We start from the raw sequence: 14182 nt of genomic DNA, 5'->3' as shown, positions 1-14182 counted from the left end.
AGCATAACTACCTTAGCTTCATTCGACATCACACAGAGTTCAAGCAGCTGTCCCAGGTTCTGAGGGACAGACAGAGTGACGTTGATTTGGTTTAGAAGTTTCAAATGTTTACACAAACAGAACATACAGCCGATAGAGCAGGAACCCAATATTCTTTACTCCAATGAACAACACCACTGACCCACAAAGCGTCAGCTTTGTCAAGGCTGGTCAGGAAGTGAACATTTAGCCTAGCAACCATCAGAGGAGCAAAACGGAGCTGCTCATCACTTCGTTATTCCAATGCCATAAGGGTGGACTACGCCTGCGCACTATCGAGGAAGAACCAAGGAAGACTAGTTCATTGTAGTACTGAATTCTTATGAGCCCCTCATGCCAGTTGCTCACGATCCAACAGACCAACTTGTCCTTGGTTGGCAGCTGGAAACTCTCCACCTTAGATGTTTGTGGCACCAAATGCCCAAAAGGCACTGGGATATGTGAATCTGAGCGATAACAGGATGTCAAGTTGAACAAGTTATAAAGTCCGGATAATTTTCCACAGTTTGAAGGTGACTCCATGTTCATCCAAACCCATTTCTGAAACCACGGACGTGGGTCACTCGGCAAGTTTCCCAGATTTCCATGAATGTCCCTGTGGTGGATGAAAACCCCGTGGGCTTCGTGGTAAAGAGACTTGTCATCGGTCAAGGCGGCATCCTTTATATTTGAACATATCGCAGCTGAGATCGAATTTGTAGCCAAATGGCCACGTCCAAATCAAGAAAAGAGTATCAGGCTGAGCGTCCACCTCCACTAACCCTAACTGGATATGGCCTCTAGATGAGATTGACAATAAAGGACACGATATATAACAATTGATTTAGAAAAACACTTACATTTTAAGGGGAAAAAAGAGCATATGTTGAGGCTCTGTGCACTTCACCTAGTGGGAATCAAATTTCAGTTTATCAGATCTAGGCTGCAGTCAAAATAATCTCCTCTACTTCCCCTTTTTCACCTGCCTGAGCCAATGTAAATATGTAATTTACATAGCAGACAGGCTTCCTTTGCAAAATATGCAAAATATTTGTATGTATTTCTACCTCACTTTTACACACATGGGTCAAAAATGACCCATACAGTATCACCTACCATTCATTTCACTTTTATTTTACAATCTATTCCTAGTGAGAAAGAGAGATATGTGCAATATTAACTTTGTGTTAGCTGAATAGCTTATTTTCTGGCTGGCTATCCATAACTTAATAGACTGATTGATATGCATTTGAAAATATGCTTTTGATTTTCTTCATCCAGTGTTTCAATATGGCTGGTCCCAATCATTTCAGACTTACGGTTGACATGGTCTTAAAGATGCTGCATGAGGAGCAGGATGAGGAGGACGAGGAGGCCTTTCTTGGGGACTTTTATTATGTCCGGTCATGACACACGTGCTTACCGAATTTGTGAAGATCGGTTAAACCAGTCGGAATTGCTGCGTTTGGGGGGGGTGTTGAACCATTTTACCACAACCATTTAAAATTACCTGTTTTGAAAATGAGTAGAGTACAGATAAATATATTGAATAAAGATATGTTAAAAATGTTAACTAAATATAGAGGGAGCTAAATTATGGGATGGCTTTTTAGAGTCAAAGAACTGTTTTTCTGTAACACTTCTACAGAAGATCCTTAAAAGATAATTTAACGGTGTTCTGGTGATAAGAAAAACACAATTATGTTAACGGAAACAGTAGATTGACGGAGGCAGAAAAAACGCAGTGCAGTTATTCTAGATTGTTTCAAATGAATTGTGGATTGACAATGAACTGTTGCTTGTTTCTAAGTGACTGTTTAAGTGACTTATGCTCCAGTATCTGAAATGTTGTGCAAATAATGACCATGCTCTGAGAGTATAGATTGTGTACTTGTCCTTTATATGTATAGATTTTCATTGTGCCACCTCAGAGACCAGCACCTCAACACAAAGAACACAGGCCACACAACACGTATTTGACAGCAGTAGTTTACAAACAATCTCGTAGAAGAATACGATTTTAGTTTTCAGGGGGGTTTCTGCCAGGAAGGGTGTGAGACACGCTGCAAAGTTCAAATCAAAACTACCACAGTGCATGTTGATTCTAGTGATAAAACAGATTTCAACCTCAGACACGTTTTTTTGCAGTGTATGACAAAAATGGGGGAATTATCAGAACCTGAAGAGTCCAAATTCATGAGCCCACAGATGCCATGCAGCTGGAGAGACGGCTCACCCTGTATAGGTGGCAATACAAAAGTTCATCCGGTAGAAGACGTTACACTTCAGCGTATTAATGATAACTGTTGGCAGAAACTGTGTCCCAGGTGCATCGAAAAGACTTAAAATGGTGCCATTTCAAAAGTGTAAGATTTAGAATGAGCACAGATCAACACTACGCACGTTTAGGAAATCAGAAAGATTATGACGTTCCTGTAGGTCAGTGGAGATAAAGCAGCTCAAGCAAATTAATTTCCAACCTCAACAACCGAGAAGGATTATTGCACACGACTCATCTAAGGCCTCTTCACCACTATCAACAGAACATAAATAAGCCGGGGCCCTCACAGAGCGACAGCTTTTTTAAATGACTATATATTTACACTTCCTAATATGTCACCAGCACATGTCCTCTGACAACTGAAAAGTGCTGGAATCAAAATATAGAATGATATCTTTACCTGTACAAAATCAACAGAAATGGTCAATTGAAGGAATCCAGCTGCGGAAATAAAAAGTTGTTTGTCGCTAAAATAATCAGGAATGATTTAATGGTCGAGATCAGTAACATGCGATAAAGTAAGCAGTTTGAAAAGCAGACAGCTGATTAACAGGGAAAATATTAATACTCCAATAACAGATGAGTGCCGTCTGTCTAGTTCCACACGTACCCATGTAAGGCACAGCAGCCTAAGAAGCGCATGTGATCTATGAAAAAAGAAAGATTCAATCGCTTGTAAAATTAGCATCTCGCTAAAAAGACACTGGTATGATAGATGTCAACACATCATAACCCACAATCAGACACACACCGCTCATACTGCATTTACCGACACTGATTCAATATTTGTTGTTCAAGCAACACTATGTTATTTTGTGACCAGCAGCGCCCCCTGCAGCCAGATGTGATTATTCATTCTGCTAGGCTCCTATTCCATGTTGAACGGTGGATAATACCCATGATCCCCAGCTTCCTGAACCAGAAGAGCCGCCACAATGTGTTTAGAATTCTTCATATTTAAAAAGTTTCCTCACTGGATATTGGAGATAAACGCAGGTTTTTTAATGACTTCTGAAGCTGCTGTTTTAAGGTTAAAAAGTTGCATAATGTTGAAGGTGAACAAAAGAAGGTGAAGTGGTGGTTTGAAACATTGACCTGACAAAACCAATCTTTCCCTTTTTAACATGCTTGAATATCAGATTAAGTGATGGGGGGGCTGCTTGTTTGCCCCATCTAACCCGCATATGCTGGGCTGCTTGTTTTGTACACCCCCTCCCTGTCTCCACAGAGGAGCCTCCTGGACGCAGATCCGTCATTGCAAGCTCGTCAGTGCATCACTTGAAGCCACCTCCCACTGGGCTCATTTTGGTGTATGCAGTATATTTGTGTTTTAAGCCATAAAACAGTCTGATCCCTTTTGACAAGCAGCGAATCCTAAAACAGCCTGGAGACAAGAAAGGTAGAGTAGCCTGAAAGTGAGCAGATGTGCGCCACCTTTGGGATGATTCCTATTTTGCAGCTTGTTCGAGAGGAGAAAAACACTCATTCATGATATGCACACAAACACCTTCCTGAATAAACTGAGTTGGGATTCATCTCAACCCATTGCCATTTGGACTCCCAAGAATTTTGAGTACAAAACAGTAAGAAAACCTCAGCATTTAAAGAACACAGTATAGAAGAAGTTCCCACCACAACCGTTTAGTCCTTCTGGTCAGGTAGATATTGAACTCAGGTACAGGTTAATTTGCCAGCAGATTGTGAGCAAAATTGAGAATTTGAAACCAGGTTGAATTTAAAAATACACACAGCAACATCCTTGAAGGGATTCCAAAACTTCACATTCAATCAGTCTTTTTCTGTAAGAATTCGAGGCTCTTCTGTCTAAAGGTATTAAAATAAGATACTTCAACTGCCATCCGTTCACATATATTTACCCAAATAAGTCTTTGAGGTCATTGTTGACAGATGCACTATGTTTAACTCCACTTTGGTTCATACTTGGGACAGCAGGAGGTTGAGAAAAGTTCTGTGGGCTGAAAAAAGGGTTTGCTTGCATCCCAAACCCAGCGGGCACTCCTCCAGAACCTACTGGCATACCCTGCATCTGAGTTTGAGCGTTCTGGGCAGAACCGTACTGATTAAGCCAGGGTGTGTTGGTTGCAGGTGCGGCTATGGGACCCATTTGGTTGAGGCTGACTTTGGGTTTGCTGGGTGTAAAAAGACTGTCCAGGGCTGACAAGTCGGGAGCTTTGTTTGGCTGCCCAATGGATGTGTGATTCTGTGTCAGCGCGCCAAAGTTTGGGGTGCTGGTCGTGGTAGCCATGCCGCCATAGAGGCCAGGGCCGGTGGGCCGCATGCCCATCCCCATGCCCCCTGTCTGGAAGCCCATAGGTGCATTGAAGCCATTAGAGACTGGGGTGCCCATGGAGCCAACCACAGGGCTAGAGGAGGGATAGGCAGACATGGTGCTGCCCTGCACCGGGGCTGGTCGTGCTGTGTTGGCCAAAGACAGGCTGCTTAGGGTCGTCATGCTGAGAAGGCTGCTGGTCAGATCTTTAGTCTGCAACATTAAATAAGGTTAGATTGATCTTCACGAATCAGCAGTGTTTGAGCTTAATGGTGAGTTAGTGTACACTGAAGTGTGCAGTTTGTACCTGTGAGTTGGTGGTGGCGTTCTGTTTCATGGTCTGTGGTGCCAACGGCTGCTGGTTCCTCAGTTTGACTGCTTGTTCTTGCTCCTTAGCCAAACGCTGTTTCTCCTCAAGAGTAAGAGACATCTAGAGGGGATTCATGGGGGAAGAGACGATGAAATAACTGGAAAGCAAAGGGGACATTTTGTGTAAATGAGGTGCAGAATCATTTCCATACCCTATTAGGCTGTGAGGCTACTGCAGCTGGTGCAGACCCATTCTCTTTTCCATTAACCCCTGTGCTGCCAAAGATATCGTCAATCTGAAAGAAAGAATTTGATTGATTACACTACAGCAATTTAAAAACATGACATTTACAGCCCTTTCAGGATCTTATAATCGTGTCCTCTGATCTTTGAACATGGAATCGACCTCTCACCTGGTTGCCGGAGCTTGGTGGGCCCTTTGTCTCCTCTGGTTGGTTCCCTGGGTTTGAAATGTTTATACTCCTGTTAAAAAAAGACATCAGAAATCAGAAAACAAAGGGAACATAGATAGACTCATTTATAAAAACTTCATTAGTCAAACAATTAACTTATTTATGTGACCAGCATCGAACCTTCATTGCTTTCAATTGGAGATGTAATTACCTCGGGCTAAGTCAATTTTTCTGAAAGTTTACCATGAATATTTATGACTATTTTATCAGTAATCCAAGTTAAAAGTATTTAAGTTTAAATCACAGTGTAAAGTGATATAAATTAATACACACACACACCTCTGCTGCTCCTGCATGAGGTGCAGCTGCTCCAACTTGGTCTTGTGTTCATTCTCCATGCGACTCAGCATTTCGCGTATAACCGCCATGAACGAGTTAAACTAAACATAGAGAGGATGAAATTAGATGCGACTTGCATAAAACTGAATTGTAAAGATGATAGAAAAAAAACATAGGAGATAACATCATGTGTTCTTGTCAGATTTGCAGATAAATGCCACGACCCCATAGGCTTGGGTTAGGGTTAGGGTTAGTGGAGCTGTTTTCAGACATGAACTCCAGAGAGCGTCAGCAGGATTGGGTACAAACTTTGTTATGAGTTTGTGCTCAGAAGTGTTCACATATTTCTCCGGAGCGCTCAGGTGAGGGGTGGTGCAGCAGGCAGAGGCTGGATGAAATGTATTCATTCTGCTGCAGAGATCACTTGTTTTTGTTTACAGCACATTGACGCAGGGCGTCGGCCTAAGACTCTCTTTACATCTTTGTTGGTGTCCTTTATGTGTGGTGCTGTTTTTTCATTTTTGCGTCTGTTACATGTTAAAAATGGAATCAACGTGGCGCTCGCTCGCAGTGAAACCTGCAGAGGATGTCCTGCTTTGTCCTCACACCGGCTCATTAGGCATATTTTTACCCTGCTGGCTGGCCGGAGAAACTCCCCAGAAAGTCTGTGGAGGATCTAACACAGAGGTTTGCATTCTCACATACAGCCTTTCCAGAGAAGGTCCAGAGGTTCTCTGGAGCTCAGTGCATGTGTGAAAGCAGCTTAAGACAGAACTGGATTCTTTGTTAATTACATTCGAATTTCAAATGTGTAGGCTGTATAGTACCTGATTCAGATTGAGGTTGTTGTCTATACTAAGAGAGACCAGGTGGGGCAGGCTCTTTGTAGCGAGGTGCTCTTTGGGAATGCCCAGCTTCTTGTGGCTGAAAGTGCATTTATAGATTCCTAAAGACAGGAGAAAGTATCAAAAATAACCAACAATTAAGAAGAAGACGAAGAAGAAGAGGTTGCCTAATTCTTTGAATCACATTGGTTGGAAGTGGAATGGGGGGGGTCATCTTTACCTAGGATGCCCATGAGCACTGCTGGTTCTCTAGAGGGGATCTGTTGTAAGAAGGGCAGGATCTCATCAATGACAAACCACTTGTCTAGATATTCCAAAATCTTCCCTAGACACACCAGAGAGTTCACTCGTACCTGTACAGTAACAAGGGAAAGAACAAATTAAGACAAAGTCAAAGTAAATATATATTGAGAGGAGAAGGAAAGAGTAAAGACAGTTAAAAGAGATAACAACACAATGGAAATCTAATTTTTGAGAAGGCAGGCGCACACAGGGAGCAAAAAATATCTAATCAAGACTCACAGCTAGCGAGGAGGTCTGCAGGCAGGCTGATTTGATCCGCGGGATGAGGGAGTTCTTCATGGACGGGTAGTCAATCAGGTTGGCAAATGTGGGGATGATGTTCAGGCACAGCTCCTGCTCGGGCGCATATATGACATGAAATATGATATTTTTATGATGCCTAGGACAGCATCTATTCTTACTGTTCTCTCAAGATTAACACTCAAAGAGACGAAGGGTAGCAGCAGGTGACAAAAAAAATCACTGAAGTTCAGCCCTGTACCTGGATCTGTACAGAAGGGGCTCCAAGAGCTCTGTAGACCATAGGCAACACGCTGTTCTTGATTTCCTCTGGCGGTGTTTTGGTCAGCAGCAGGTCCATCTTCTGCAGGAAGATCAGCAGGATCTACACAGCACAGGGACAGTTAGATAAACTTAACAGTCAAAAGCAAGAGGACACTGTCCTCCCTTCTACTCAAAAGTATGGTGGTTAAGTGGAAGTAGGTGGAGTCTGTGATTTCAGTGGCTTTAGTATGCCTTTTTTAGTGCTACAACATGGACAACACAACAAATACACTAGCTGATGTAACTGAAGTATATTCACAACAGAGACCACTCACCATGTTACTAGCCTAAGGTGGCATGGAAAGAAAAATACAGAGAGACAAGCCTTGATGAAGTAACAGAATGAGCCCAAACAGAGAATTTTCTTCACTCAGATTAATCTCACTTTCGAAACCTTAAACACAAGATTGCCAGAGAAAACACGACTGTTCGCAGGGATTCTTTCAAAACGTATACAATGTTTTAGCTTAGAACATATTATCCAAAAATGCTTTATTTTAACAGTTCAGTGTCTAGAGCCTCCTGTGAGTGTTTTATGCCTTTGTACCTGAATAGGCTCCTGCTGTTTGAAAACAGGTGTGAGGTCAGGCAGGATGAGACGAATGTACTCCTCCTTTGTGCACTCCTCTGCAATCAGCAGAACATTGGGCAGCACGAAGGGAACCATGTCCGGGTTGACAAACTCAGAGGTCAATGACGGCAGGATTCGATACACCACCACTCTCTGCAAAAGGTTGAAGAAGCAACGACTTCAGACTGTAATACTGCGTTTTCATTGGAGGGCATTGGAAAGCCTTTCCACCCAATAAACACTACATTTCCTTTCGCAAAATATATACAAGCATGTACCTTGGGCAGTTTAGGGAGGACTTTGGGGAGGCCTTTATAGAACTGAGACTTCTGTAGGTTGTCCCTTTGGAAAAGGGTGTCAAAGTACTGAAGAGTGACAGCACCCACATCATCAAAAAATGGGATCTGAACAAGTTGACACCAAGAAAATGTTGAAGATAAGAAACGTGTTCCAACACAAGTGCAAACAATATACTTTGTGATTTGTGACTGTACATATTATTGCAAACCTTGGTCATCTGGTCAGCATCAGGCCGGACATTGGGCGCGACACTGAGCAGCATTTTGACGTGCTCCCGCACCTCGTCGGGGATCTTGTTCAGCAATGCTGGATTCATGCTGCTCAGCTACAATGGAAAATAAAGAAATGATGGAACAGCACATAAACTGGGAGGTTGATTGGTAACAGTAAAACAAACGTGCACAGTGTCTTGTGACATTTTATGTTCATTTTTGTGCTTACAGAGCACAACTCTTCATCCATTGTCACAGCTCCACATTACGCACACGTCTACTTTACCTGGTCCAGCTGCCGGCTGAAGCTCTTGAAAATGTCATGTTTGTTGACCTTGAAAACGGGCTTTCCCTCATTGAAGATGGCATGCATGACCACACCCAGTGAGTACATGTCGGAGGCAGAGTCGCAGCTGACAGACAGGATGTACTCAGGGGCCAGGTACTCAGGGTTGGGGAGGCAGAGTGGAGGGAGGACGGGCTCCCACTCTTTACATGTGTACTTGGGCTGAAGAGGAAAGGAGGATATGAGAATGTAAAGATGTGACAACACTATGAGACATTTGGTGGAGTTGCTTGTAGGCCCTGTCTGACAGGCCAGTCTGAGGGAACAAAACTCTGCATACCTCAGCATCTGAGGGGTTTGAAGAGGAGATGCTGAAGTCAAAGCCCATGATTTTCCAGGCTCCACTCTTGTTGAGGATTATGTTCTCTAGACACAGGTTGCCATGAACCATTTTCACGCCACTGTGGAGGAAGGCCATACCCTCCGAGATCTGAAGAGACAGACATATTAAAACGTCAGGGTATGATAGACACAGTACAAGCACATTGTTCTACACTAACATGGGTAAAGATCAGAGCCCAGCACTTGAGACACAATCTCGCCCCTGTCACAACAAAGTAGGGAGCCAGGGTGTAACATTATAATTGTACAATCGCTTTACGTCACAGTAAAAACTGTAGATAGGCGGTGATGTGATTTGATGATGTAGACAAAGAAAAGCCAGGAGTGCAAAAAAGGCTTTTCAGACGCAGTGTTTTCTGCTAGAGAGAAGGACTCCCCTTGGCTATGTGAACCGGTATAGGACGTACAGAGAATTGGGTCCAGACTTTCTCCGGAGTTTGCATTTCACACATGGAAAAACGCAGAAGGAGCTTCTCCGCTCAGATGCGTTCACAACAACACAGAAATCAGGAGTGTTCAGGCGCCTTTCTTCGCGAGATGTTTCTATTCTATTTTTACTTGTTTATTTGAGTCTGAGCACTCTCACCTGTAGCAAGCCATACTTGGTCTCCACGTCATAGAGCTTGTACTCCTTGATGTCGTTGGGCACAGGGCTCGGCAGGTTGTCCCAGTGGCCCAGCACATTGGACAGACTTGCAAACACCGGCTCTGTACAGAACGCCAGACAGTCCCTGATGGCCACACACACGGAATAACATCACTTTAAAGGTTGATGTATTGAACATGTAGAGAAATTCAACAAACAGCCAAAAGGCAAGAACTGTGAAGTAAGAGCTGACCTGCACGAAAGTTAAAGAAGGACAGTGGAAGAAAAAAGGAAGCACAAGAATATCTCTACGTTATTTTGCAAATACATTATGCAGGAACTACTTTTTTGCCTCGTTTGTCATGACAAGCATCTGTTCACACACTAAATCACACACCGAAGCACACAAATGTGTTTGCTCCCATTTTCTTTTTAAATCTTAAATGTCAAGGCCCTCTTTGACTTGTGACTCATTCAGTTTATCCTTGATTTATGTGTTTGTGTGAGTGTGTTCCTCACCGTGACTCCTCCAGAGGATGCTGCACAGTCAGGAGACGGGGATGACGCAGTCTGGTCAGCTGTTGCACTCCTCTTTTCAGCGAATCAACGATTTGGTCTTTTTCGAATTTCTGATACTTGTCGACCACCTTCTTCTCGAACACAAACACTGCCACTTCCTTTATGGTCAAAGACAAACAATAAGGAGTATGAAACGAGTCCCAAAGTAATTTCTGGTATGGAAAGTTGTCTTCTAACCTATAGTCTATAGCACAAGCACCAGCAACTTTATCAGTTTCAATCGCATTCCATACCAACATGCCTAAAAACGTACACTGCGCATGTTAATGTAAACAGGAAGGCACACAGGTCCCTCTGGACATTTCACAAATTGCTTGAGAAATAGCTTGTCTCCTACACATGTGAGCACTTGTATCATTGTAAAATGCAGAATTTCTCTGCACTACAACTTTGAGCAAATACAACAGACTCAGCCACACTTGTAATTGATCATTCTTGTTACGTTCTACACTGGTAGTTGAGGCAAATGCCAGTGGGTTCTTACCCAAGGGGGTCACGTGATAGGAACCTGACGGATCAGGGAAGGTTGCGTCATGACCGAATAGACCCAATCAACAAGCAGCTGAGTTTCTACATCATTGTTTCCAAACATCTTCTGCCTGTTTGTACTAAAATGCAGCCCCTGAGGTTTCAAACTAAAACAGGGCCAGCAGCATTTCTAGACTTTTCTAGCAGCATTTCTAGACGCCAGGCGTTCACATAGCAGAATAAAGTTGGAGTTGATCTGCTCCAGCGGCGGATATTAACACTCACCTGTTTGGTGGACTTCTTGGTGCCATTGTAGATTCTCCAGCACATTCCAGGACCCCCGCTGGCGATATGTCGTCCAACCTCAAACTCTCGTGTCACCGGGTTGCCCATGACAGCGCTGGTGACATCTGCTGTCACCTTAGTGACAGTGCTTTTAAGCTTGTTAAGCATGGATTCCATGTTCGGGCCTTTACCTGGCAGCTGAGGAGTGAGGGAGAGAAAAATGCAGTTTATCTAAAGAGTTATAAACCAGGTTTTGCAGTCACTGATGAAGACAGCTGCAGCGGAACCCTTTTTAACAGCCTAACAAAAGCCAAACAATCCACTCAACATGCAATCCAGGAAACCTGCTTAAAAATGTGCACCTTAAAGTTCCAGTCAGCGTCCAGCTTAAGCTAAGGAGAATATGCGTCATAATCGGACGACCTGTCCTCAGAAATATTAAATGTTTCAGGGGAAACTCATGCACACCACAGTGAAGTATCTCTTTCACAATATTTCAGAGTACTTGATAGAATTTGAGGGAACAGGAAGTCAGACAAAAGAACATGACCGACAGTAACAATAATGGCAACAACTTATTTTTAACTGCCTTGAATAGGCTTTTCGTGCTTTAATGTGTATTTAACTACATAGAAACAAGGCTGAATACGCTTTATATCTAAAAAATATGCAGTCTATTAATATGCATGGCTCAATCTGATGCTGTCAGGCATTTATGTCAGCGTTTCTTACCCCAGTTTTGTTCATTTCTAATGAAGCACCTTGTAACTGTGTTTTGAAAGGTGCTAAATAAATAGTTTTTATTATTATTATTTATGTAAAGTAATAAAAGAAGAGAAGACATATTGAGTTGATTAGATTCGAGCAAAGTGGGAGAGCTCGATGTAAAAACATGCATACTATACACAGCAGAGGATGCAAGTGTGAAGTCAAAGTGACAAGTGCATGCAAAGTAAAATCATAGACTTCCTGCAGTCTTTTTCAATAAATCATTAAACAAGTTGTCTTACAAGGGCTTAGTGTCAATTCCCTTAACTAACCACTTAACAGAGTTGGTCATCTCACCGCAGAGCCTACCTTAGCACAGTGGCTAGCACGTTAGCCACCAGGAGGCAGGTTATCTAACCCGGGTTGCTAACTTTAGCGTGTTTCAACAGGTCGCTTCAACCACATCTTAACGTGTTAACCCTGCATTGTGTGTCCGTGACTGTCACGTCCGGCAGACACACACACCTCGACGTTAGCCTCTACCCACACATTAGACCACGTAGCCAAGCTAGCTAGCCCGGAACGCGCAGGTACGACAGTGGCGTTACTGTCATCAACAACAATACCCCCCCCCCCCGTCCCTCCTCCTTCTCCACTTGCCTTAGTGGGAAAATGTCTGTCAGGTGGTTTGTAACGTGAGGCTTCTTGTCAGTGATGGCGGATACACACAGCCCCCATGTCTTCCAGCCGCAGACGACAGGAGCTAGCTTGGTTAGCGCGTTGAGGAGCTAACAACCCCACTTCCGGGTTCTTTCCATGGCGTCAGGTGCATCGACGTCATCAAAATAAATAAATGTGCAAAAACTCCTCACGTGTAATATCTGCAATTATTCACGGTTGTTACACTTTCACTTGTACTATAAGGATGTGCATTTTTTTTAATACAGCATAAATTTATATCCTCATGTCATATAATCACAAATAGCTGAGTCATTAACTATCGTTGTCCGATTTAACTATTATTCTACTGTTTTGTGATTTCTTTAATTTCTTGCCTGGAAATTTGCCTGGTCGGGATAAAACTTCAAAATTAGCTACAATTGTATAGTGACCCTGTGTTTATCATATATTTTAATAGCTGGTTCCGTCATTATATTTATATTTGTTATTGGTCAGCACAACATTCGGTAAATTCGTGACTATACACCATTATTACAATAGAATAATACGTTCATATTAGATAGCACTTTTCTTTAAAAAAGTAAAGATTAAAAGGACAGCTGTCAAAACAAAATGGAGATGATAGAGCTAGAAGAAGCTCTGCGATAGAAAATGTTTTAAGAAGAGAGGTCAAAGACTAGGACGCTGACCAGTATCGGGCTCTAACAGCAAGGGCACGGTCGCATTTAGTAAGCAACCGAGATCAGGGAATAACCAGAAGACATATAGATGAAATATTCTAAAGGAGGAGGATATTCATTCACTAAATAATTGAATGGAAACGTCTTTTTGTGTGGATCAACTACACATTTTATTTGGACAGAAAACAAAGCATGTTTCAGCATTATAAAGTGCATTCTAACATGATTTTAGTGTTGGCACACGGAACAAAAGATGCTGAGGTACTGTGCTTCACCAAAGATTAGATTATTAGCCTTTTAATAATCATCGTTCAGGTAAAACCCTACAAAGTTAAAACTCCAACATATTTGACCAAGTTAGTGCGACTAAAATCCCCATTAAAATAATAAACTGCATATTAACCTGAGCTCCTGTAAGCTTAACACTCACACATCTCATATTCATTCTCAGGAGGAAAAAATTGTGCTTCATCTCTAACAAAAACAATTTACATCTTGTGTTAAGCTTCAGCTAAATTAGTGTTTTTTTTCCAAATGCAACATAGCAAGCTACAGCAAAACTTCAAAACCAAAAGAAAATGGTTGCTTTATTATTGCTTTTCTTCACTAGATATGTATGAATACGAATTCCTTATCAAAGTGCACAATCGCTTTTCCAAAACTGCAAGATACAGTAAACAACAGTTGGAACATTTTCTGTTTCCCAGCCTCAATACAGTCGGCTTCCTGTTGCCATTTTCCAGTTCCTTTTGTTTTATAACTTCATAATATTTCATAAAATCTTGAATTTCTGCATCCTAAAATCAGTGTTCCTTGCTACCCACAGCTGGAGATTTCACAGCTCAGAGACTGCCACATTTAGACATTGATTATATCAGATGAATTGATCATTTATCCTTCATGGATGAGTGCCAAACCAGTCACATTCATCCATTATCTTCACCACATATACTTTGACAGTCACAGGGGGAGCTAAAGCCAATCCCAGACAGGTAGCTGGAATACCTAGAGAAAAACCCACATAGTTATGGGGACAACACGCAAACCCCACACACACAGGTGCCTGGCCAAGCTGGGATTCAA

The 14182-nt window shown here is 42.5% G+C and overlaps 1 protein-coding gene across 1 annotated transcript; it reads right to left on the bottom strand.

Moving 5' to 3' along the window:
• Positions 1–1899: 1899 nt before the first annotated feature.
• scyl2 (SCY1 like pseudokinase 2) lies at positions 1900–12530 on the bottom strand. The gene is made up of 18 exons (XM_061069920.1): positions 12399–12530; positions 11031–11228; positions 10218–10375; positions 9699–9843; positions 9051–9200; positions 8711–8932; positions 8421–8537; positions 8191–8316; positions 7889–8065; positions 7280–7402; positions 7018–7131; positions 6716–6848; positions 6478–6596; positions 5651–5751; positions 5312–5381; positions 5111–5194; positions 4897–5019; positions 1900–4802 (listed from the first exon to the last, which is right to left on the bottom strand). Exons 2-18 carry the CDS (start codon positions 11205–11207, stop codon positions 4173–4175), a joined length of 2769 nt encoding a protein of 922 aa, XP_060925903.1. The 5' UTR covers positions 11208–11228; positions 12399–12530; the 3' UTR covers positions 1900–4172.
• Positions 12531–14182: the final 1652 nt, after the last annotated feature.

Source organism: Limanda limanda, chromosome 1 (genome assembly GCF_963576545.1).
Source record: "Limanda limanda chromosome 1, fLimLim1.1, whole genome shotgun sequence".
Taxonomy (NCBI): domain Eukaryota; kingdom Metazoa; phylum Chordata; class Actinopteri; order Pleuronectiformes; family Pleuronectidae; genus Limanda; species Limanda limanda.
The sequence above is the reverse complement of the archived record's forward strand: the minus strand, read 5'-3'. Positions and strand labels throughout refer to the sequence as shown.